Raw genomic sequence first — 24,465 nt, forward strand, 5'->3', positions numbered from 1 at the left:
ATAAACGAATATTACATCCAGTGAAATTATACTAGAGGTATTTTGAATATAAACATATACATACATAAATAAATAGAATATAGAGATAATACAAAAGAGTTTATTGTTACCTTTGTAAGATTTTTTTAGAATAAATATTATTTATTTAACAAATGTATTTGATATTAAAAATATTAGGTACAATTAAAAAAAATCAATAAATACATACAGTGAATGAATTAAGTAATTTGCCTATGTAAAATTTTATAAATTTTAAGAAAAAACTTTATCTGAGCAATTATTTTTAGCAAAATAAAGCAATTTGTTTGTTGTACTTTTTAAAGAATATCTTATATTTTAATTTTCTACCATAAAAAGTAAAATCGTGATATTAATTAACGAGATTTTTGATAAAATGTGAACGTATTGTTAATTTTTAAGGTCAATAAAGTATTTTGCTTTTTTAGGTTTTTTGTTCATTTTTTTAATATTGCTGCATTATTTTATAAAATTTAATATTTTTATTACTCCTATGTATTAGAATAACATTTTTTAGATATTTTAGTAGTGGAACGTCTAAGTTTGGACATTTCTTAACCGATTTATTATCCTATATACCTATAAGAATTTTTTAATATTTGACTTAACATGAAATCTATCGTTTCTTTGATTTAATTTCGAAAATAATAAGTAATTTTGAATTGGATACATGATATATTAGGAAATCAATGGATTTGGACCTAGAAAAAAATTTTAGTGGGGTATAAATCTATAGATTATAACAAAAATAATCTGGGTTTTTGGTCATTTTGTATTGATAAACAAAAACTACATTACGGAGACCCCATCTATTTGGGGAATACTGTGTGAATTTTATTTAGAATTGTATAATATTGATTCTTATTCAATAAAGCTAACACTAAGTACCATCCTAGCCACTCTAAGTATGGGGATATCACCGTATACCACTATAGAACTATTACATGCTAGAATCTTGATATTCTACATCATATTTTGAATGCATTATTTCATGAATAAAATACAGTAGGCGTAGTTGGATTTGGATAGTTATTCTTGATTTGGGTTCTAACTATATATAAGTGTATGTATTAGCTGAAAAATATTGCTTTTGTGGATCTTAGATGATGAGAACCGCCTCTATTTGTAAATATCTAAATTAAGTATTTTTCCCGTACCACACGATAGTTCACTTTATATTGTTTCCAAGCAACCTAAGGTCTGTTTAGAGGTCCAAATTTAAACATAGTGTTCTTTTAAGTTCGTATATGGACTTTGGAGAAGAAAAATGAGGACTTCTATGGCTTTTGCTTGGATACACGTCGCTCTCCTTTGGCAGTTAAAGATTTTGAAAGACAACTCAGTGCGTTTTTTTTTAATAATTCTTTGTGTTATTTCATCAATTTCTATATTTAATATTTTTTAATGATTGATTAAACATCTCATAATTGAATTTCATTGATTTATACTTGTTCTAAAAATCTAAACTAATTTTTTATATTGGAATTGCCTCATTATTTCCCTTTAAACATTTTTGATGCAAATAACTACACAGTTTCACACAATAAGGATATGATTTTTGAAAATTACAATTGAAAAATACTTAACACGTGTCCTTTTAACAATAAAACAATAAATTCCAAAAAGCAATTAAAATATAATTTGAAAAACCCAACGAAATTAACTGGAAATTTCAATATACTTTATTGACGTGCAAATTCTGATGAAAAATAATAAAATGCAACAACAAATGAACCAAAATTTTTTTCCTGGTTTTCCCATTCTACATAATATCTATTTTCAATTGGAAAACATAAATTTACTTTTTACCTGTTTTTTTTTTAATTTTATTTATGAACAAAAAACAAAATTCTCTTAAAAAAAGGTAGGCAATAAACTTAGTTGATTCACTGTATGTTATATACATATTGTTAAATAATTGACTGGCAGCTTTTAAGCGTAATTGTAACAGGTTTTATTGAACAAATAATCTTTGCGTCAGCTATGTTTATTGTTTAAATACTTTTTTTTGTAAAATTTGCAATGCATTATTCATAATTTAATTTCCAAAATAACTTTAAAATTGTATTAAAAAATGTTTTAAAATCTAAAATATAATAACCCATCATAATATTGTTATATCAACAGAACCTAAATATCTTACACAACAAGTATTTTATGAAAATCATGAATAATAATTTATATGTTATTTTTTTTTTATTTTATTTTAGATTATGATCCAAAAGTGGTGGAACAAAAAGAGCAGGCCCAACCGGCTTGTCTACCGTTGAGCTATGTCTTACGATTTATATCGGACGATGCACGTAAAGAGAGTCCCTTTCTTACAGCAAATGCAGCGGGCGTTGAACTTAAACGCAAGCTTGCGATTAAACATCACAGCTATAGCATGTCTTCATCAAATCGCAGTAATACGCCTACCGGTGAGCTATTGTCAAAATCAAATTACAATTTAATATTAATAATATCAAGTGTTTTAAAATGAAACACTATATATTATCTAACCATTATACTCATATATTAACAATGTATTTTTTCTTTTTTTTTAATTCTTTAAAACTTGTAGGCAGTGAAATGGATGAAGATGAAATGGTTGTTTCTGAATCAGAGGATAGCAATGATTCGTGGACAACCGAAGAATTTAGTTCTGAATTCATAATGCGCTATGGCAGCAGGTGGGATTGGCTCTCTGCCATCTTTTATTTAAATGCTCAATGCTTTTTATTTAAAAAAATTATTTGTAATTATTTTTTATGTAATTTTTGCGTATTGTCTTGGGGCATATAAAGGCATTCCGGATCCGGCAGCAATGGCACTCCCGGCAATGAAAAACCATTTGCATGTCCTGTTCCGGGGTGTAAAAAACGCTATAAAAATGTGAATGGCATTAAATATCATTCGAAGAATGGCCATAAAAAGGACGGCAAGTAAGTGCTAACGAATAGAATAGATAATATGTAAAATACAAAATTTCATTAATTTGCTAATCATTTATTGTACAATCAACAATTCATTTTGTCTAGAGTACGCAAAGGCTATAAATGTCATTGTGGCAAAAGTTATAAGACTGCCCAAGGTTTGAAAAGCCATGCTTTGGTGGCACACAATTCCTCGCCCGAGAATGTGTTGGCAACGCAAAATTTGGGTAGCGTGCTCACCACCACTAGCGGCGGTATACTCCTGCAACGCAGTAGCTCTCCGTCGCAGTCGTTGGGTTCTTTGAGTCCGTCTAGTATTAGCAACATGTCTAGCGGTGCAAGTAGTTGCCATGGCAGCGGTGGACATTTCTCAAATAGCAACAGCTCTACTGTTGGTTCTACAGCTTGTGTAGGCCAAGCTATTAATGGAACAACTCTAAACATACAACCTCAACAGCAGCAGCAACAATACACAACAACTGCCAATAATCATCAGCAACAAGTTGTTACTGCTGGAGGAGTTTCAAGCGGCGTTGCAGTACAATCGTCACTGACGGGTTCAATAGCGGCGGCTGCTGCAGCCTCAGTAACACACAATACAACAGCAACAGGTAACAGCAACAATTTATTGCGCAACACCATTAATTTGGTGTCATTGAAAACCCATAACAGTGGCAACATCAACCACAACGGTAATAATGGTAGTAATGGTAATGGTATTAACAACATTACCACCGCCTCGTTGGCTACTACGAAAACAGCAGCGGCCACAAATCTATTGGCGGCTAATGCTGCTGCTAGTAAAATTTTAAAATTAGCCACTAATGTTGCTGCCGCTGCTGCAAATAATAATGCCACCACCAGTGCTACTAGTGGTGTAACATCGATGGTGGTCGATCAACAGCAGTTTTTAAGTAAACAGCAAACGGTAACAGCGACAGCAACAGCTACTAAAATAACTTTACCAAATTTGGTAAATTTAGGTATTTTAACGCCGGCAACATCGCCAACAAAAACTACACAATCGTTAACATTTACGCAACAACAGCATCACCATCACCAGCAGCAGCAGCAACAACAGACGCTTAGCAATGCTCTGAATAGTTTAACAACAGCAACGCATATAATGCAACAACAGCAGCAAAAAACGATGCAAACAAATTCTAATAATTCTTCTAATACTAACAACAACAACAACAATAACCATCTAACAACTACAAATAAAAATAATATATTGCTTGTTGAACAACATCAACAACAGCAACAACAACTCCAAACACAATCTCAATCATCAACATCATCATCACAACATCAACAACATCTTCCATTAACTCCCATTAGTCCAAATAGTGTAAGTTTACAACAACAGAAACAAAATGCTGTTGCTGTAGCAAATGTTTTAAATGCCACCATACAACAACATAAAAACAAACAACAGCAGCAGCAACACCAGCAACAACAAATTGTTGGTAGCATACATTTAACACAAATTACCAGCAATGGCAATGCTAGTGTTAATGCTAATAAACAACAAACAACACAACATATAACAACAGCTGGCTCCTCCACCTCGCCACCACCATCAAACATTAATTCACCTAATAGTTCTAATGGTGGTGGTAGTGGTGGTGGCGGCAGCAGCGGTAGTAGTAGTATTGTTTGTTCACCCACTTCACACAGTTCGTCCTCAGACGTTATGTCTTTAACTGTTGCCGTTGCTGATGCTGGTGTTGGTTCTATTAGCGAGGAAACGTAGCCTATACTAAAGAAACTTTTAATGCGTCGTAAATTTAAGTAGATTTCTTTTATTCTCTTTATACATAGATATGTAGTATATCTTTTGTTCATTGGTGAATTGTTATTTGACATTTTTTCTGCATTATTTGACCCATATCCCTCATTATAGATTATTAACGGATAAATATACCACTTAATTTTGTTCATTAAATTCCTTACATAGAGTAATTCGTTATGTTTCAACACTTACTACAATAAAAATTTTACCAATTTTAGATAGAATACTCAGCAAAAGATATGTATGCAGCCTAGAACAACAATTTAGTAACATTTTCTTAAGTTTTAGCTAACTTCTAAACTGAAAATAGATTTACATTTTGCTTATTTTATACCATTTAAAAGATTCTAAGGATTAAAAACAAATTGAAACTTCTAAAACCAGTTTTTCTTAAAATTAACATTATTTTTTCATACAATTTTATAGCAATCTTATTCTCAAGGTGGTAATTTATTTAAATTTAAATCTATTATAGGGGACTATAAAATATGCAAAAAAGAATAAAATAAGAAATTGGCTCTTTGGTAGTTAAATTAACAACAAACTAACATATAAATTCCCTATTAATAAAGTTAAAGTTGCATTTAAAAGCTTTAGTATACGATTTGTAAACAAGCTTAAATAATCTCAAATAACAAAATTTAATTAAAACAAAATTAACACTACATACATTACATTAAAATGTAAAAAGATACTACTGTAGTAGACTGCTAGTTTAGATTTATTTTCTATTATCATTAGTTTTAGAATTATTATTATTATTTTTGTGCAATATCTTATTATTATTATTTTTTTAATTTTTCAACACACACTTATGTATTATAAATGAAAAGAAAAAAAAAAAACTACTGATCTCGTATATTTTTAAAATATATGCAAAAATATATAAATATTTCTACTAAATTCGTGATTTCAAAATTTGTATACATTCTTACTAATTTTTAAATTTTGAACAAAAAGAAAAAAGTACTCTCCTCAAGTATTATTTATTAAACACGTATTAACAAATATAAAAGAATTTATTAAATTTAGTTAAACTATATTTATATAAAAATGTATATCATTAAAATTTTATTTTTTTTTTCTTATCTAATTCTATTTTAGTTCGAAATTTAGTAAATTTAGTGTTTCTTAACACAGTTGATAACTTGGTTATTATTTTTTTTTAAGATTATTAAATTGACATTAAAACAGTATTTTGGAATTTATGGAATTTAAATTTATTAATTTCAAAAATTTTTTCTACATAAAGAATTTTTAAGTTTTAGAGATAACTCTGTATATGTACATATACGTGTTCTTAACTTTGTATCCAAATAAAATTTTATTTATTGTGACTTTATTCTATATTAAAATTTTAACAATATTTTAGGCTACAAACAAATTATACTTTGGAATATTAATAAACGCTTAATGCTATTTTTCTTCAAACATACATATACATATATGTATATGTGAATTTTCATAACAACAATGCATATCATTTATAACTATTGCTGCAAATGTCTTTTCAATAATCTACAAAAACTTGCAAATTTCTCCACAAATGTATACAAAGATTTCTTTTATATATGAGAATTTACCAAAATTTGTATTAATTTATAAATTAACAATAATTGCCTTATTCATAACAATTTTTCAAACTAATTTTGTATGACAATTTGCCTTATAAAACTTTGATAAATTTTTATGAATAAAGCTCTTAAACTTTAACAATTGACTTTCTTTAGGATACTTCAAAGCTGGTTAACAAAAAACTAAAATAATTTATTTATTATCATTCTAAAATGTCAAAAGAAAGACAAAATTTTAATTGTTCAAAGTTTCATTACTTAGAAACCTAGTTTCGCCTTTAATTTATTGTCTTATATTCTCAAAAAAAAAACAACTTTATTTAAATTTATATTTATTTATTTATTAAATTTTTACGTTAATTTTTGTTGGCTTTTATAGTTCTCTTTTTTTCTCTTTCATTATTACAGAGTCCTCCTCCTCTCCTTTTAGTGGACAATTGTTAGCCACAGCTATACAACAGCGTAGTCTTGCAACCGCTACTGGTGGCGGTGGTTTTAGTGGTAGTGGTGCTGGAGGTGGTGGCAGTGTTATAAACAATAATGCAAATTGCTTTTATGCTGCTACAGCTCCTGTAACACCAACAGCTAACTTACCACTCAATGCAAATGTCACTGCTACAGCTACATTATCACAATTACCACCTGCCGCCATATCACCGACATTTATTGAACACAAATATTCGGCAAATACATTTAAAGAGAAATTTTTTGCCAATTTGCGACAACAAAATTTAAATAAAATAAAAACTTTGAAAACCAGCAACAGTATTAAGAAATCCGAATATGATAATGATGATAACAATGAAACGACAAACTCTTTAAGAAGTCTAGATATTGTAGCCAGTAATGAAACTGGCATCGTTTGTGGTAATGTTAATAATAATAATAACAATAATGATGTTGATGGTGGTAGAGGTGGTGGTGGTATCGAAAACGAAGCTGGTGTTGGTGGTGAAGGTGAAGGTGTAAATAGCAGTAATAACAATATAAATAATCATCAAACGGATATGTGTTCGACGATACAAAAACAATTAACGGAAAATGTTAAACATAATTTATATAAAAAAACCATTAATTAATAATGTCTTCTATTTTGTTTGTTACACATTCAATAACAAAATCTCATCCTACACCCCTTACCAAGAAACCCCAAAACCCCCTCCCCCCAAACTGATACATGGCTGTGATGTGTGGAATAAAAACAAAATAAAAATAAATAAAATAATATTAATATTAGAGAATAAAAGGCTTTAGAAATTTAATGACACGAAATAAAAAAAAAAGAAAGAAAATGTAATCAACCATTTAATGACTGGAGAGTGAGGAAAAGAGAACCTGAAATAATTCTGTGAAGTGCGAAGTGAGAAGAGAGGATTATAAAAGCTGTTTGAATTCTTAGTGGAGAAAATGCAAGTTTATTTTAAACTATTTTGTTTTTGTTTTATGATTTTTCTTGATTATTTTTATTGCTTCTGTTATTTTTTAATTATATCCTATGTTGTTGAATAATTTATAAAATTATAAAGGGTCATTTAAAAATCACACCATTATTAAAACAATCTTTCATATAGTATGAAAATAGTTTTTTTTTTTTTTTTTAATTAAATAAACCTCAATACGCTTATTTCTTAAAAGTAATAATATTTATATATATAAATGAAATGGATTAATCAAAATTTAAGTTTAAGATTTTTAATTTGTTCTATGTTTGTGTTAGAAGGATTAATATATTAATTTGGTAACATGCCAATAGCCAAACATAATGGAATTTGATTACATTTTTCCTATAATACCAATTGTGTTTAAGAATTTTAAATGTTACACAGTTTTAGCAAGAGCTGAATTGTAAATTAAAATTTTAACTTAAAAAATGATTGGTCCATTTTTACATACATTTATGTTTTTAATAAAAAAAAAAATAATTAAAATATTCAAAATTTTAAAATAAACAAAATACAATATAGTTTGGGTTGTGAAAATCTTTTTTCAATAAATGTTATTAACCTAACACCACCCAATCTTTTTTTAATTTACCATTGAAAATAATAAAATTCCTAACTTTGAAGAAGAGAAAAAAATAACAACCAAGTCCTATTAAAATTGTTTTAATAAAATATTAAAAAAAAAAAGGAAAACAAATTTCGAAATGACGAAAAATCATAAAACTCGCCGTAAAGCATGTTTATCCTAAATTATCGAAAATATAAAATATGAATTCTAATACTTTTTATTCAACTAGGCTTAAACCTTCTCAAATAAAAATTAAAACCTAAATAAAATTAGTTACTAACGCTTAAACAAAAAAACGGAATATAAATCATTGTCCACATTAATATTTATATATTGTAAGATTTTTTTTTAGCAAAATATAGTAATATTTGTAAAACCTTATATTAAAAAAAAAAAAGAAAAACAAACAAAAAATCCTATAAAACATAAAAATGTTAAAAAAACAACTCTAGTTAAAATTATTTATATGCTATTTCTTTAGCGCAATGTAATAAAAAATATAAAAATATTTATATAAACATTTTTGAAGATTTATTTTCTTCGCCTAGTCACTATCGTATACATATGTAGTTAAATTAATTTTTTGTAATTATATTATACATATAAATATGGAAATAAAAATATATATATATAAACTATATATAAAAATTATAAAAAAAACATATAACACTTTTTTATTGTTTAATGAGATTGGTTTTAAAAAAATACGTTGTTTTAAGAATTGGTTTTAAAAGTATGGTATTTTTCATTTTGAGAAAGTTACGTTTATATAAAAAAATATCCTAAAAAATAAATGTAAAGGGTAGACTACTTGTTGGGTAAAAATTTAGGTTATTATCTTATAAAGTGAAAAGTTTTGAAAACTAAAAAAACCCAAGGCTTTGGAAAAGACTACTATTACTAGAAGATTTGTAAAAACTTTTGAAATTAACTCAATTTCATTTATTTTTAGGTCCTGAAACCGAACCTGATATCGGTTTTTCTACATAAACCACAATTTTCTCGTAATATGGTATTGAATATTTGTTCATATATTAGGGGCATTCTATATAATTATAAATATATATTTACGTTTAAGGGTTAATTTTGATTCTTTTTAATGTCATTATCAATTCTTATATGATGTTTTCTATTATCTGGGCTTTTATATTCTGAAAAGGTTTTATATAAAATACCTAACAGTAAAGAATTAACGCTAATTTCCCAAAATTTTACCTAAAAATTGTTTCAACCATATTCTCAAAATTTAAATCTGTGCGAGATATAGACCTATTTATTTACTATTTTATTTCCTTATGTATTGTCCATAAATCATATGGAGATTTTTTTTAAATTTGCTAATATATATATTAGCTGTTATATATTCTTCCTTCTTCGAGATAGCTCGAGATATCCATAAATTCAAAATTAACCCACGATATCCTAATAAATACAACATATTTTAAAACGTATTTTATGAAAAAATTTATGACGAATTGTAACATATAAATTTATTGTAAAATAAAGTAGAAATGTAGTGCAAAATTCAGTTTTAGTAAGTGTATGGTTGTCTCAAGCTTTAGTTTAAGATATCTTGAAGAAGGAAGCAAATATAACAGAAGTTAAACCTTTATTTCAAAGTCGACAGATTGAACTTTTAGATTTTATAAACAAATATAGCCAAAATATGTTTTTTTTTAAATTTATGACACAGTGGTTCAAAAACTTTTAGAATAGTATAAACTGGGTTAAAAATTTATTGGCATGTGGTGTTATCCTGCAGGCAAGAAATATAGATCATAATAAAATTCATAATATGGGGGGTGTGATGTACTTCGCATGAAATCAAAACGCGCGAAGTTGTCACGTGGTTGTTGTTTATATGCTGTGGTAAATTTTCGCGAATTTCGTTAAATTTTATCAGAGATCCTGTTTCTAAAATGTTTTAATTTAATATTATTGATATATAAAAATATTTTTTAATAAGATTTAATAATACCTAACCCCAAACTTATTTTTTTTGGTAAGGGTAGTGTTTTCAAAAACGGTACATGTGCAGTTAAATACAATAGACATTTTGTGCAGTGCTGTCAAGTTAACAAAAAACAGCACAATACTTAATGTAGGTTTATTATTTGTTTATGAGTGTGACAATTTTATTAATGGTTTTTAAAGCAATTTTAACTATTGTATGTATTAAAACCAAAATAAGAATTTTTTATGAATACAAGCGTAATAGTTTTGTGGTTTTATATTATAATGGTTTTGGTTGTTTGTATTCGAATATTAATATCTACTTCTTACTGACTTATGCAAAAACCTTTTTTTTAATGGAAAAAGTGTATAGTAAACTATTGTTAACTTTAATAATCGTTTTAGCATAATGCAGTTATTAATCTATAAATACCATAATAAATAATTCCAATTCTTAAAATTAAAAAAAAAAAAAAATTGTGTATACATTTTGGTTATATTTAGTGTTGCTTAAGTGTGTGTGTGTGTGTTCGATATTAAAACATTGTAATTGTTATTGCAAATATTAACCTGATTATAACTGTTTATACAATAAATAATAAACAGTTAAATATTTTAATCTAGTATTAAGTAGGAAACTTTAATAAAATTTAATTTCATTTAAAACACTCTCAACATTTCATTTCATTCATTAAGGGCCAATCTTTAGGTGAAAGATTAGCGATTAAATTAAAATTAGTCCTCGAAAGATGTTTTTGAGTACTCAATTAGTTAATTTTGTTTGCAAGTTTAAGCGCCCAATGGAGGTGGTTTAATCTTAAGCACGAAATGTAAAAGTGTAAACAGCTGATGCAAAAAAATTAATAAATTTTTTATAAATATAAACATTAAAATGTTCTATTTATTGATTAGTATAAATTATGGACACTTCAAAAAACATTTTTTTGTTTTTAATTTAAGTTTTCATTAATTTTCATATTAAATTTACAATTGTCTTCTTCTTTTTTATAAAATATGCATTGTTTTGATAACAAACAGTGAAGTTTTCTGTTGTTTTGTATGGCAACACTGCGAAGTTTAATCTTGTACTCAAAAACATCAAAGGGGATTAACATAAGATTAAATTTATTTTTAGATTAACTAATCTGATTATTTGTAGTGCCCTAACAAATGTTCATATAAATAACTTTTTTTTTTATTTATAACATTTATGAATTCAATTTAAATATTAATAAAAATAAATTCTTAAAGCAAATACAAAATGATATAACAAATATATTTCATCTTATATAAGACTGCTGTTTTGTGCGTAATTATTATTTATTATACAAATAAATATAATAATGTAATTTATTGTAAACAAATTAATAAATTTAATAAAAAAAAAACTGTTGTAGAAATAATAATCAAACTAAAATATAAAAATTATAGTTTATAATCATATACTACATAAATTGAGAGCCACTACTACTTTTACACATTCACATAACCATTGAAATAATAAAAATATAAACCTACCCGAAGGGCAATGGCCGTGTTAACTTCGTGTTTTTTTATTATTAAGCGACAATTAATAAGAAAAATAGTTAATATACACTATTACTACTGCTATATTTGCTGTACAATGATAACTCAGAGTCAGATTATTAAATTTTTAGGGTAATAGACCACTCATCGCAAGCTAACGTTTTAAAATGCGTTTATGTAAAAAATGGGTCTTAAATATTAAAAAAAGTTAATCGTAAAAGTAGTAAAATCGTAATGTATTCAAAATAACCTTTTTAAAAAGATAAAAAACACAAATATTTTTAAAACTTCCTCGTTTGGCCACTTTATTACATACAACTTATACAGTAATTTCTTTCTAAAATTATCTTAATTTTAAAAGTCTTTTCTATTACATTTTTTAATTGCTATTGCCTGCAGTTAAATTGTTAAAACATGGTGAATTATTGCGAAAAAGTTCATTAATCTGGAAAAGATTTAAATATGTCGAAAAAAATGTAGCCAATATACCAAACAGTAAAACGGCCATGGAACAAGATAAATCGCATTGCAAACGATTGAACGTGTAAATAGTACGCAACCAACAAACTTCCAAAAGTGCTGGCAAAGTGATACGAGAGTTCTGTGCCAATTGTGGTGGTGGTCCATCTAAGGGTTCATAATTTAAATCTAAGGGTAAACTACCATAGGCAGCTTCAGTGGCAATACGTTGATGATAACGCTCCAGTTGAACCATACGTCTATACAGCAAAGGTGGTAAAATGAAAACCAATGGACCCGTTATGGTACCACCCACAATATCCATTAAAGCATCAAAACTTGGCAAAAACTCAGAAATCATTACCTGTAAAGCCACCACTGTGGATCGTATGAAGACACGTTTTAGGGAGAAAACTAAAAAAATGTTTTAATTAAAAGCTATTTTAAATTGGGAAACAGAGTTTTATTTTGTACCTTCCGATATTTTGAGATAGTTTTCAATTTGCAAAAACAAAGCCGAACTTCCCACTGTGACAGAAAAGCACAGTTGTATTGTGATTAATATCAGCAGTATATATAACGGTAGACTGCGAGGCAAAGTTTCTAATACGTTTTCCGCTATCATGGTACCAAATTTATAGGCTGCTATAATCGAACCTAAAATCGCCATAGTCGATGTGGCTGGAAGAAAGTTACTTAATCAATGATTTTTTTCAGAATAAGATAAAACCGGTATGAGGTGATAACTGAACAAATAAATTAATCTTTCCTTTGAATAACTATATATAGTCGGATATATGGAAGTCAAATCAGATCACGGTCACAGGAATTAGTTGTTTAACTTACCGCGTTTGAGGTAATGTTAAATTAAACTTGTAGAAACCAAATAATACTTTTGATTTATAATTTGTTTGGGGCTCTTATATGAAGGTATGAGTCGATTGGATGGTTCTCTCTGAACCAATTTGGGATAACCTGACAATATGAGTTTTTTTAATACTATCTACAAACTTTGAGATTAAAAAAATATGTGCATAGATCTCAAAATAAGACCCTTTTTCAAATTAAACGTGTTTTAACGAAATTATAAGCGATTTTAATTTGACTATTATCAGTCTTATAACGAAGAACTATCTAAAAGAGTCGAAGTGCAGAAAAAAATAAATTTTTGTCGACAAATAGGACTTTCAGCTTTAATAACAGGTTTTACAAACAAAGACGCTATAAAAACGTCTCAAATATGGCTAAAACGGTGTTTTTTTAACTTTAGGACTCGATATCTCGAAAACCTGACGTGGTGGAAAAATGTTGATTCATATTTAGCAGAAAAGTTTCGAACCGAAAACAAGTTCAAACAAAAGATTTAATCCAAAATAAATTCAAGTTATTATTATTCACTTACTGGCAATACCACAAAAAGAAGCCCATCCAACTTTATTTTTTTGGCGCATATCAATTTGCAAAGTCAACAACATGGGATGAATATCAAATTGAAAAGCTAAAATGCTGTAGCCACTTAAAATAGTTAAAAATGGCGGCAGATCTAGAAAATAAAACATTAAATGTTAAATTAACGAAAGGAAAACATTTAACAAAAACCCACCAAAACTAACACCTTCAAAGGGTTTACCAATTGAAGAAGCCGTAAATAGACAAAACCACAATAGAATGACTATTACTATCATTACAACAGCCGAGAAAATGGCCAAACCTCTAAAAGTAAATGTTTTAAAAATTAAACCTTTATATGCATAAAAAACCAATAAAATACCCACCTCATATTTTTTGGACTACCCAACCAGGCCATGGGACACAAAAATATACCCACTATAATGGCCCAATAGCAAAAAGAAAATATAAATTCTCCATTAGTCATGCGATCTCCTACTAACTCCAAGTTTTGTGAAGCCATAACAATATTTGGTATGCCATTGGCAAATATGCTAACATTCAAGAGAATGGTAACCAAAAAACTCGCATAGGGACCATAGGCCAAATTAGCTATAGCGGCATAAGGATATCTGTCAAAGAACCACAAAATCATTTAACTTTGCAATGTTCTAGAGGTCGCCTTAGCTCACCTGCTTTTATTGCTTATAGACGAATCCAATGACTGGGCCATGGTCCAACATTCGCTTAATAAAAATGAAGTATAAATTTGTAAAACCACAACTGATATGACCAAAGGTATGCCAAAAAACCCCAATTCAACGAGTAGAGCCGGAAGTGTCACGAACGGAAATACACCAAACATATCGATTACATATAAAATCGCTATAAATAGTGTTAGATTTGCATCTTGTTCATTTGTGGCTGTGGCATGAAAATGTGGTAAAGCACTAAATCGTGACCGCGATAAAAATGGCAATTGATCATTTGGTTGCGGTGTCTGATGTTGTTGACGTTGCTGTTGTTTTTGCTTGATAGGATTTGGCCATCCTACGCGTTTATTAAAAAACATTGTTTTAATTTTGTTTTTAAATTAAAAATTTTTTTAAATTTAAATTAAAAGAAATTTTCATAAATTACGCAAACAACATTGCACTTTGAATAGAATTTATAAACTGAAGCCATTTATGTTGTTGCAACAAAAGTGAAGTGTTATATATTCTATTCTATTAGCTTGTGCTTTTTTTCTATTGCACATTCATACATACATATGTATGTATGTTTTCCAGCTCTTTTATTTGCTAAATTTTAAAGTAAGGGAAAGAATTCTAACCAATATTTATTACCAGTAATAAGTGACTAGTTTGTCATTCCCTCTTGAGAGTAGAAATACAAACCTGCGGATGCGGTTGCGTTTTCTGGTTCCCAGAGAAAATGTAAATTAAATGGAGTGCGGCTAAGGTTGCGGATTTTGTAGCCATTTTATTGTATTTTGTATTTGTATTTCATAGTTTATTTCGACTTTTCGATTTTTTCGACTTTTTGACTATTTTCGACTTCTTTCTACTTTTTTCCGACTATTTTTTGACTTTTTTCGAGTTTTTCCGACTATTTTAGAGTTTTTGACTTTTTTTCCACTTTTTTAAAATTTTTGACTTGTTTCTACAATTTTCGATTTTTTCCGACTTTTCGACTTTTTTCGACTTTATTCGACTTATCGACTTTTTTCGGCTTTATTCGACTTTATTCGACTTTTTTCGACTTATCGACTTTTTTCGACTTTTCGACTTTCAGACTTTTCGGCTTTTTTCGACTTTTATTCACAAAGTCGACTTTTTTCACAGACGATAGTCGAGTTATCGACTTTTTTGGAACAAAATAGTCGACTTCGACTTTTCGACTTTTTTCGACAAAAAGTCGATTGTTCGATTATTCGAAAGTCGATTTATAGAACCCTACTCTGAGATATCATAGCATTTATTTGAAACGTCAAATTGTTATCGTTTCTTGCGCATAAATCGAACTGAATTTGAACGATTGTATGTATGGGTTTTGTTGGCTTTAAGGCTGTTGTGGTTTTGATTTATTTACATAGTGCCGGTCCACACACCGAAACTTTAGTTGAGAAACTTTTTCTTAATTCTCTTTTAAAGTTTTCTTAATGTCTACACATAGACCTGGTCCACAATTCTCTTTAGAAGTTTCCTAGAAACTTTTGTTTCAGAAACTACGTGTTAATTGCTTTGATTTGTTTTTGTACAAATGAGAAGAATAAGAAAACGAGTTTCCGAGTACGAGAAACTTCGTACCGCGAGAGAGTTGAATGATATTTCTTTCTCTCTCAAGCAAAATCAAAAGTTTCCCAAAAATAGTTTCCTAGTGTGGACCGGCAGATAGACTTGCAATATAAAAACTCCAAGGAAAGTCTAACAAGGTCAAATTTCACAATCTCCACCATGCGAGATGGCATTGCCATGCCACAAGAATGACTTATTTTTGAATAGAAGAATTAAATACAAATAATTTTAAAAATCTTAAAAATAACATGGGACTCCTTCCCCTTTAAATTTCAATATAAATTACTCTTCATTCTCTAAATATTCTTAACGACAAATTTGTCTGAATAATATTCAATATTAAATTTAATTCATAACGAATACAATTGTAGTTATTATTGTCGACTAACATTGATTTCTATTAATCGTAAATATTTGCCTCTGCTCTCTGGTTTTATTGTATTAACAATTTATATTTGTGCTGCATGAAATAGTTTCAGTTTGATTTTGTGGTCAATATAAAATGCAACAATTGTTGTAAGTAATTTAAAACGTAGTACATACTAGGGTGATCGACTCGATTTTTCAACCGGTTTTAAAACCGGTTTTTTCTGCTTTACCAGTGTCGGTTTTTTCTTAATGTTGATTTTTCGAATATCGAATAACCCGGTTTTTTCACTTTTAAAAACCCGGTTTCGAATACTTTTATTTGCTTTGTATTCAAAGATTATTTAAATGAAATTTTTAAGTAAATAATAATACAGCCCGTCTAAATTTTAAAAATATTCGAGTCGAGGAACTAGCGTATATTTTTCTACAGCTCATTTGGTTAAACTTTTTTGATTTTCCTAATTAATTAAAAAAATTTATTTGTAAAATTGATAACAGTTTGATAAAATTTTATCAATCTTAAGAATATATTCCAATTACAATAATTAATTTACAGCTGAAATTTTATGGAAGTTTTGGAATGCCTATGCAAATTTCATAAACAGGGCTTTTAAAATAAGCTAGGATTACATAGTACCATATGTTTACCAGAAGTGTCCCACTTTTTTCCTAAATATTTTTATATTAAAGAAATAATGTAAATCAGACGACTAGATCTAAAGTTATAGTCTTTTAAACTTTTAAACATTTCGGGCCATGTTTTATTAATCAAATTTAAACATAAACATTAAGTTTTTCAAATTAAAATATATTTTTCTATTTATAATGAAAAACCGGTTAACCGGTTTTTTCTGAAATCGAAAAATATCAATCGGTTTTTTTTAAATGTCAACTATTCGAACTATTCGAAAACCGGTTTTTGGAAAATGTCGAATAATCGATCACCCTAGTACATACTAAGACAGATGAATATGTACTATTGCAGGGGAAAGCATAAATACACTGTTTACTAAATGAAAAACTAAAAATATACAGACAACTTTTCTAACTCTAATCAAATTATAATTATGAATTAATATTGCGCTTCAACGTCATTTTCAGTACAATAATTTTCTTAAGTTTTAATTTTAAATTAAATTTTCTTTGAATGATTACAATTTTAATTGTAATCAGTTCGAAAGTGGGGTTAAATTGAAGAACGCATTATGAATTAATAGTTTATGAGCAATGGCATCTGTAAACGCAAATAAAGCTAAAAAGAAAAGACGAAGAATTTGGAAATGGTTTAATAGTTTAAAACTACAGGCAACGATAGAAGCCCTTGATTTACCTACACAACTATGAAAAGAATGCTGTTTGTTCAACTTTAAAGTCTCTCGTTCACAATAAACCCACAATGTCAATAAACTTTATAAACTTTAAACAATTTCACTTAAATATTTGTGTAGAAGACAGAGGAACATAAATAACCTAACAAGTAACAGTAATCGTAACTACCATTCACCATAGTATATTTAAAGATTTGAACCCTGAAGATGCCGGAGGTCTTCAGAAAATTGATTTCAACATACATACCTATGTATATGAAAATTATTTATAATGGAAATTAGATATGCATTTTTGTGAATTAGAAAAAAAGGACATCAAACAAATTACAATGTTCGAATATTGCTACATAAACATCAGACATTTTGTCTGTTTTCCTAAATGTCAGTTACAGTTGCGATAGCACTCATTACACAAAAAAACAAGTAAACGTTGTATATTCGGATGTGCCGAATCTTATATGTATATCCTTCAATATAGTATGTTTAAAATAACAGTTAATACATATTTTATTACAAAAAATCGAAAAAATACCAGTTGGAAAACGAAAAAGTACCAGAAAGTTCACCTTTACAGATTTTCTTTCAATCAGGAAGCTGATAATTCCATGTTTCTAGGTTTAATATTAAAAAAGATTCAAAAAAATGAATAAAAATGTGACACAAAGTTTAGTCTTATAAATGCTCATTCCATCAGGATTCTATATGTATGATTTTATGTTTCTATGTTCAATAATTCCGAATCCATTTGAATGTCGAAAAAGTACTAGAAACCAAACAAGTAAGAGTGTTATATTCGACTATACCGAATCTGATATACCCACCATCAAACCGTATGCCGTAAATGGAATACTCCCCTATAAACATTAGGTTGATATTTGAAATAGGGCTTGAGCCAATTATGTCAAATTTCAGCGCTATACTCGTATTTTTAAGCCAGTAGTGAGCATTGAAGTCATTTTGTGAATCGATCCACATAGAATTTGATAGAGTAATTTTAACTCGTAAGAAACTTGCTTACGCCGAATTTAATCGCTTTGCTCTTATTATTAAGGCTGTAATGATCGTTAAAGTCATTTTCTGAAGGGGACCTTATATGGGTGGTAGGGTAAATTATTAACCGATCCTCATAAAATTTGGTAGAGGGAATTTGGCTCATATGAAACTTATTTATGTCGAATTTCATCGCTATACTCGCATGTTTAAAACAGTTATGACAACAGTTAAAGCTATTTTTTGGGGAGGAACTTGTATGGGGGCTATGCGGAAACGTTGATTGATATTGCCCATACCAAACAAACCTTACCTATAAGAAATATTTGTGGAAAATTTAAACTCTCTAGCTCTTTCCGTTTGGACTCTATCGTGCTTTCAACAGACAGACAGACGGACGTACAGACATGGCTAGATCGTCTTAGAATTAAATATGGACCCAGAATATATATAATTTTACATATATTCGATATTTCGATTTGTTACAAACGGAATGTCAAAATCAATATATTCCAATTCTTTTTTGATGGTGGGTATAAAAAACAAAAAGTACCGACTGTAGAATGAAAAAGTACCAAAAATCGTTTACTGTAGATTTTCATTCCCTAAAGCTTAATATTATAGAAAACTCAAAAAGTACCAATTATAATAAGAAAAGCTCATAAATACCATGTTTTGGGTTTTTGGAAATATGTAATACTTAAATATTAACTTAAGTCAAACAGTTCATAGTACGTACTATGTAGGAACTTTTTTCTGTGTACATACTTAAAAACATATATCAAAACTTTTACTTCAATAAGTATACATAATTTTATTTAAACAATTATTGATAATCATATTACACTTAATAATTCATAAATAGTAGTAATAGTATGCCTTTGTAAAACACTTTAAAGTGCATAAATAAGTTTAAATAAATGTATATGTAAATTAGTATGTTTAATTCACAATCACAATAAATAGTAAAATAGATATTGGAATTGTTTATTGTAGCCATTACTTAACAGTCCTTTTGTTTAAGCCGCACTTAAGACATCTTTGGAATTCATTAGATTACTTTGTTAATGAGATTTAAACATGATCTGCCATTTTAAGTTTTTTGGATTTCATCTATCATAAATAATGTATTAGTTAATTAAAAAAAGTAAGATAAAGTACAGCTACGTACGTAGATAACTTACCTCATTATCATCCAATACAACTTCTGTAATACCACATTCATTGGTTATCACTTGCACCGCTTGTCCCGGTCCTGTGGTCGATTTCTTATTTTTATTATTATTAACATTATGACCCAACAATTTACCAATTACACCGGCACCTGATTTATCACCACAACAAAATACATTGGCTGCTGTCATTGTTGTTTTACGATTATCTAAATTGTTGCTATTATTTAATATATTTTTAACTAATGAAAAATCTGTTTCATCCATATGCTCTTCATCATCATTGTTGTCAACATCTTCATCATCTGATGGTGTTGTCTCAATTGATGATGTTTGCATGTTAACATTTTGTTGTTGATTAATGTAAGCAATATTAAAAAGTTTATCCTGTTTAGAAGTTCGGTTTAATAATGTTATATACTTACTAAAGTTCCCAAAAAAAGCGTAAGCAATAGTGAACGAGAGAGATATATAAATACTTTATCATAGGGTTTTAAGTTATAAAAGGTTGAATGAAATGTAGTGGAGAATTGTATATACTTTTGAAAGTTCGAGTTTTATTAGTTGTGGAGAAAGTGGAAAAAGTAATTATGTGAAAGAGGTTTAAAGATGCATTGTTCGTTAGACAATACATCGTTCAAACGACTGAACTACATTTAAAATAAAAAAATGCATACTTAAAATAACTTGTTTCCTTATTAAGTTAAAGGTTTTATGTTAGGATATTATTCTCAAGTTTAATAAAATATATTAAAAAAAAACTCTAGTTTTAAGCGTGTTTCCGATGAGTTTACACAATGGCTCGATTTTGTGTTGAATTGTTTTTATAGCGTTAGGAATTTCGTTTCAAAAGAAAATAAAATGGCCACAATTTAATCAACAAATTAAAAGTTTTTAACCTTAACTTGTAGCCATAGTTTAAACAAATTTTATACCTTAAAGGCTGCCATTTTAACTCAATTTTACAAATGCCATCTATAAAATGAATTTTCAAAATTTAATGTGGGAGCTAGGTCCTATAATGTACCAATTCTTATAGATTGGAGTGAAGTGTTTAATATTGTTATTAATTAAACAGAGTTATTGATTAAGTAAAAATATGGGCCTGTTGAGAAGTGCAACACCGCACTGCATCAGCGTTTTTGGTTTTTTTTAGCATCATAATTTCTGGAACAGGCCAGTAAAAAATAAATTGAAAACAACACAAAAACTATTAAAAATTTGTTTTTATGAGATAGTTCGACTTTTTGCAATTTATCAAAAGTCGACTTTCTACAATTTTAAAACTTGTCGACTTTCCAAATTTTCCTAATTCCGACTTCGTTAACTTTTTTAAAGTCGATTTACAGAACCATAAAATAAATGTGAAAACTAATAATACAGCATATTTTAAGGCGCAGAATAAAACTAAAAAATAAACAGCTGTTAATTGGAAATTACCAATCAAAAAGTACACTGAACAAAATAAAGAAAAAATAAAATCTTACATTTTTTCAATAATGAAAATATAATTGAAACTAAAAATTAAATTAAAATATCACAATAAAATTAAATTAACAATTTGTTTGATCTTGTTTGGTTTTGATTTTTACAAATTTTTCTAATAACACTCACACTCCATATATAACTTCCAGGTAACGTGTGCTAAATTATTGTGTTCTGGTGCTATTACAGAAGAAGAGTTGTTGGGAGATTTTGAAGACAATAATTGTATATCGATGTTTAAATTTTGATTTTTATTATCAGAGTTTATTGTAAGACTTCTACTATTAGTAGCTAGATTAGCAGTAGTAGTAATTGTTGTTGTGGTGGTTTTGGTGTTGCTACCAGTTGTGATGGCAGTAGTTGAAGTGCATTTTAAGGTGTTAGAGGAAGGAGGAGGTCAGCTAGATTTGCTTTAGTGTTTTTTTAAAATAAAATTTTATATATTGTAAATAAATGAGAAAAAAGCAGACAAAAATATAAGCACACATAAAAAACAATAGAGATTATTTTAATCTTAGAATGAATTATTACAACAACAAACTAATGAGAGTTAAACAGTAAAGATTTGGTTCTGTTTTTTTAATTTGATAAAATGTTCAGTGTACGTAAGTTGGATTTGTTAAAAAAATGATAAATGTACAAGTGAAATGAAAAGATGTCTATGACTAACTGATTGAATGCAATGTGGTTTGTTTGAGGGGATGTAATGATTGTTATAGAAAAAATATTAATAGAAAAAGTGTCCACTTACGTGTTCGATTGGTATAAACCAAATTGTTTTATATATTCCAAAACCATATCATCTATAAGATATTTACAAGATTGACCACGTCCCAGCAATCGACGTATCATAGTTGAACTGACTTCATTCGATACCCAATTGGTGACCAAAGTTATATTACGCTAAATTATTTAAAAGGAATTATTAAATAGGTATCTGTTTTGATAATTTTATAGTACTTACTTGATATTTCGTTAAAGTGTCTGAATCAAATACAAATTTCTCAGGATTTGAACCACTGCGTGATATAACAACTAAACCATGATTGGAAATAATATCTTCAATCTAAATGACATATGTATTTCAATTTACCTAGTAAAACCAGTATTTTATTAAAACTTACATCTTCTTCCGCCCATAAACCAGGTACAGCAAACGATTCTAACAAATCAGCGCCACATAAAAGTTTCAATTGTACTGGATCACGACGTTCCCTTAGACTTGGTGGCAACCAGCTAGGTATTTGATGATCTCCACTATTCATATTATCCAAATCAGGTGAATTTATATAATTATTCATGAAATTTTGATGATACTGCAGAACCGCCTGAGTGCGTGACCAGCCATCTTGTTGCGTTTCCCATTCCGACAGACGTATCCAGGTGGAGGATTGCAAAGCCAATTTTACCATGGAGCAACGATGTTTACCCGGTGCCAAGCCTTTTTTACCATATGCATCATGAGTGGGTGAGACAATGCCGCCTATAACCTTGTGGGTACCCTGCATTTCAAAGTGATCTTTGGCAATCTCTATTTTACAAAAAGAGATATTGATAAATTATTCATGAAAATCTTTATTACTACTTACCAAACATACGAAAGTGCATAGGTGTTGGTGGACTGAATGATCCACATGCGATTAGCACAATTCTAGGTAATAATCGATTCGAGGTTTCTTCTATAAAAGCTGACATTTTATTTGTTCCTTTTTCGATTTATGACAATTTTTTTAGTTTCTTTACACTTTATAAATAAGTTTAATTATTTTATAATAAATTTTTGTAATTTTTGTTCCTGCGGCTTCTGATGAAATTCCGTCAGTGTGTAAAAAAGAAAATATTGTTGTTTATTATTTAGCAAGGTCGTCAGAAACCGTTGCCAAGCAGTTGTAAACTGGATGAACGTAGCCGCCGGTTGGTTTTGAATGATGACGCCGCTAAAATGGAGTCGGCTGAAAATCATAAAAATCAGTAGTTATTAATATAACTGTACAGTTACAACTATAAGTTTTTCAAACAAACAGTTTGACAAATTTTCATTTTAGCAATTTTACTTTACAAAATGTCATTAATTGTTTAAATTGGTTAAATTCTTAAAGTCGACTGTTCATAAATTGCAAAAAGCTATTTATGAAAAGCGCACGATTGTAAAGTTTTTGACAACAGTAAGTTTTAAGTCTGTATACATTTCTATGTATAAAAACTTGTAAACAATAAAGGGCCTTCTACACGATCACACTTTACGTACGTAAAGTGAAATAAAATTTCATTCGTATGACAAAAAAGAGAATTAAAATCGTATGATTTATATTTTTTGTGTTTACACCATGGCGAAACTAATAAGGTGAAGTCATTTCAACAGCTGATTGTTTTTTTGTCCATGGAAATTTAGCCCGAAGTTGTCAAACTCAATATAAAAAAAATTCTCTTTCAAACCCGACGCTGTCAAACTACATATATAAAAAATTTCATGAATTCGCTGCAAAATGAAATGACTTCACCTATTCGCCTTGGTTTACACGATTGGTATTGGATGTATTTTACATATAACAGCTGTTTTGTTTATGTTTGTCATACGAAAATAGAGCACGCTCTAATCGAAAAAATTACATATGTATTTCCATTAAGGCTGTTTTACTTTTTTTGTATATCTTTAAAATACATCCCAGATCTAATGTGACTTGCTTGTTTTTTTAATCATTTCAAAAAATGAAGAGAGCCATACGACTGTCAATTTTTTTTTTTTACACAAAATTTTGACAGATCATATTGCATGTGTACTCGTGTAAAGGGGGCTTAATAAGTTGGGCTAATGATGTCACCTTGTATTGAATACATCCTAGTGGCTACATAATACTACTGAGTTCACACAGTCATGCTTTATAAATGAGTTTAAACTCAACCGTTCACATATTAAAAAATAAAGAAATTTAATTAATTTACATTGAATTGAAGATTTAAACGAAATTATTTCTTAACTCAGAACATTTTAAACTATTAAACAACAAAATAATTTTTTTTTTGTAATTTAACTTTTTGTTTTTGATATTACTTTTTGTTCTAGAACTATACTAGATTAAAATTTTCCATCCGTATTTTCCGTAAATTTATATGTATGTACAGTTTATCTACACTATACTTCTTTATTTTATTTGAATTTTTGATATGAGACTTTTGTTGTGTA

The 24,465-nt window shown here is 28.4% G+C and overlaps 3 protein-coding genes across 8 annotated transcripts in view; 1 reads left to right on the forward strand and 2 right to left on the reverse strand.

The window, feature by feature from the left end:
- LOC119599798 (homeobox protein 5) overlaps positions 1 to 6,581 on the forward strand; it is a 28,586-nt gene extending 22,005 nt beyond the window's left edge. For both annotated transcript variants that reach the window (XM_037949670.1, XM_037949669.1), the window contains 4 exons: positions 2,229 to 2,438; positions 2,582 to 2,690; positions 2,805 to 2,942; positions 3,039 to 6,581. In XM_037949670.1, the coding sequence (XP_037805598.1) occupies positions 2,229 to 2,438; positions 2,582 to 2,690; positions 2,805 to 2,942; positions 3,039 to 4,689 (2,108 nt within the window). In that variant the 3' untranslated portion in view covers positions 4,690 to 6,581. The remainder of the gene's footprint in view (positions 1 to 2,228; positions 2,439 to 2,581; positions 2,691 to 2,804; positions 2,943 to 3,038) is intronic.
- A 5,507-nt stretch (positions 6,582 to 12,088) lies between these two features.
- LOC119599835 lies at positions 12,089 to 15,152 on the reverse strand. Its single transcript, XM_037949743.1, has 6 exons — positions 14,333 to 15,152; positions 14,027 to 14,272; positions 13,855 to 13,964; positions 13,654 to 13,794; positions 12,726 to 12,932; positions 12,089 to 12,665 (listed from the first exon to the last, which is right to left on the reverse strand). The coding sequence occupies exons 1-6, from the start codon at positions 14,710 to 14,712 to the stop codon at positions 12,172 to 12,174; spliced, it is 1,578 nt and encodes a 525-aa protein (XP_037805671.1). The 5' UTR covers positions 14,713 to 15,152; the 3' UTR covers positions 12,089 to 12,171.
- Positions 15,153 to 19,415: 4,263 nt separating this feature from the next.
- Positions 19,416 to 23,175, reverse strand: LOC119599826 (nicotinamide/nicotinic acid mononucleotide adenylyltransferase 3). 5 transcript variants are annotated; one of them, XM_037949729.1, is made up of 6 exons: positions 22,871 to 23,175; positions 22,406 to 22,812; positions 22,246 to 22,347; positions 22,033 to 22,184; positions 19,809 to 20,220; positions 19,416 to 19,737 (listed from the first exon to the last, which is right to left on the reverse strand). In XM_037949729.1, the coding sequence occupies exons 1-6, from the start codon at positions 22,974 to 22,976 to the stop codon at positions 19,699 to 19,701; spliced, it is 1,218 nt and encodes a 405-aa protein (XP_037805657.1). In that variant the 5' UTR covers positions 22,977 to 23,175; the 3' UTR covers positions 19,416 to 19,698. The 5 variants fall into 5 exon arrangements, with proteins under 5 accessions (XP_037805657.1, XP_037805658.1, XP_037805660.1 ...); XM_037949730.1 differs by having other exon boundaries at positions 19,421 to 19,737; positions 19,809 to 20,016; XM_037949732.1 differs by lacking the exon at positions 19,416 to 19,737 and adding an exon at positions 21,411 to 21,619 and having other exon boundaries at positions 20,005 to 20,220.
- Between the last annotated feature and the right edge of the window lie 1,290 nt (positions 23,176 to 24,465).

Source organism: Lucilia sericata, unplaced genomic scaffold, assembly GCF_015586225.1.
Source record: "Lucilia sericata isolate MDLA Ls3-8-SP2 unplaced genomic scaffold, ASM1558622v1 Contig000089F_arrow, whole genome shotgun sequence".
NCBI lineage: Eukaryota > Metazoa > Arthropoda > Insecta > Diptera > Calliphoridae > Lucilia > Lucilia sericata.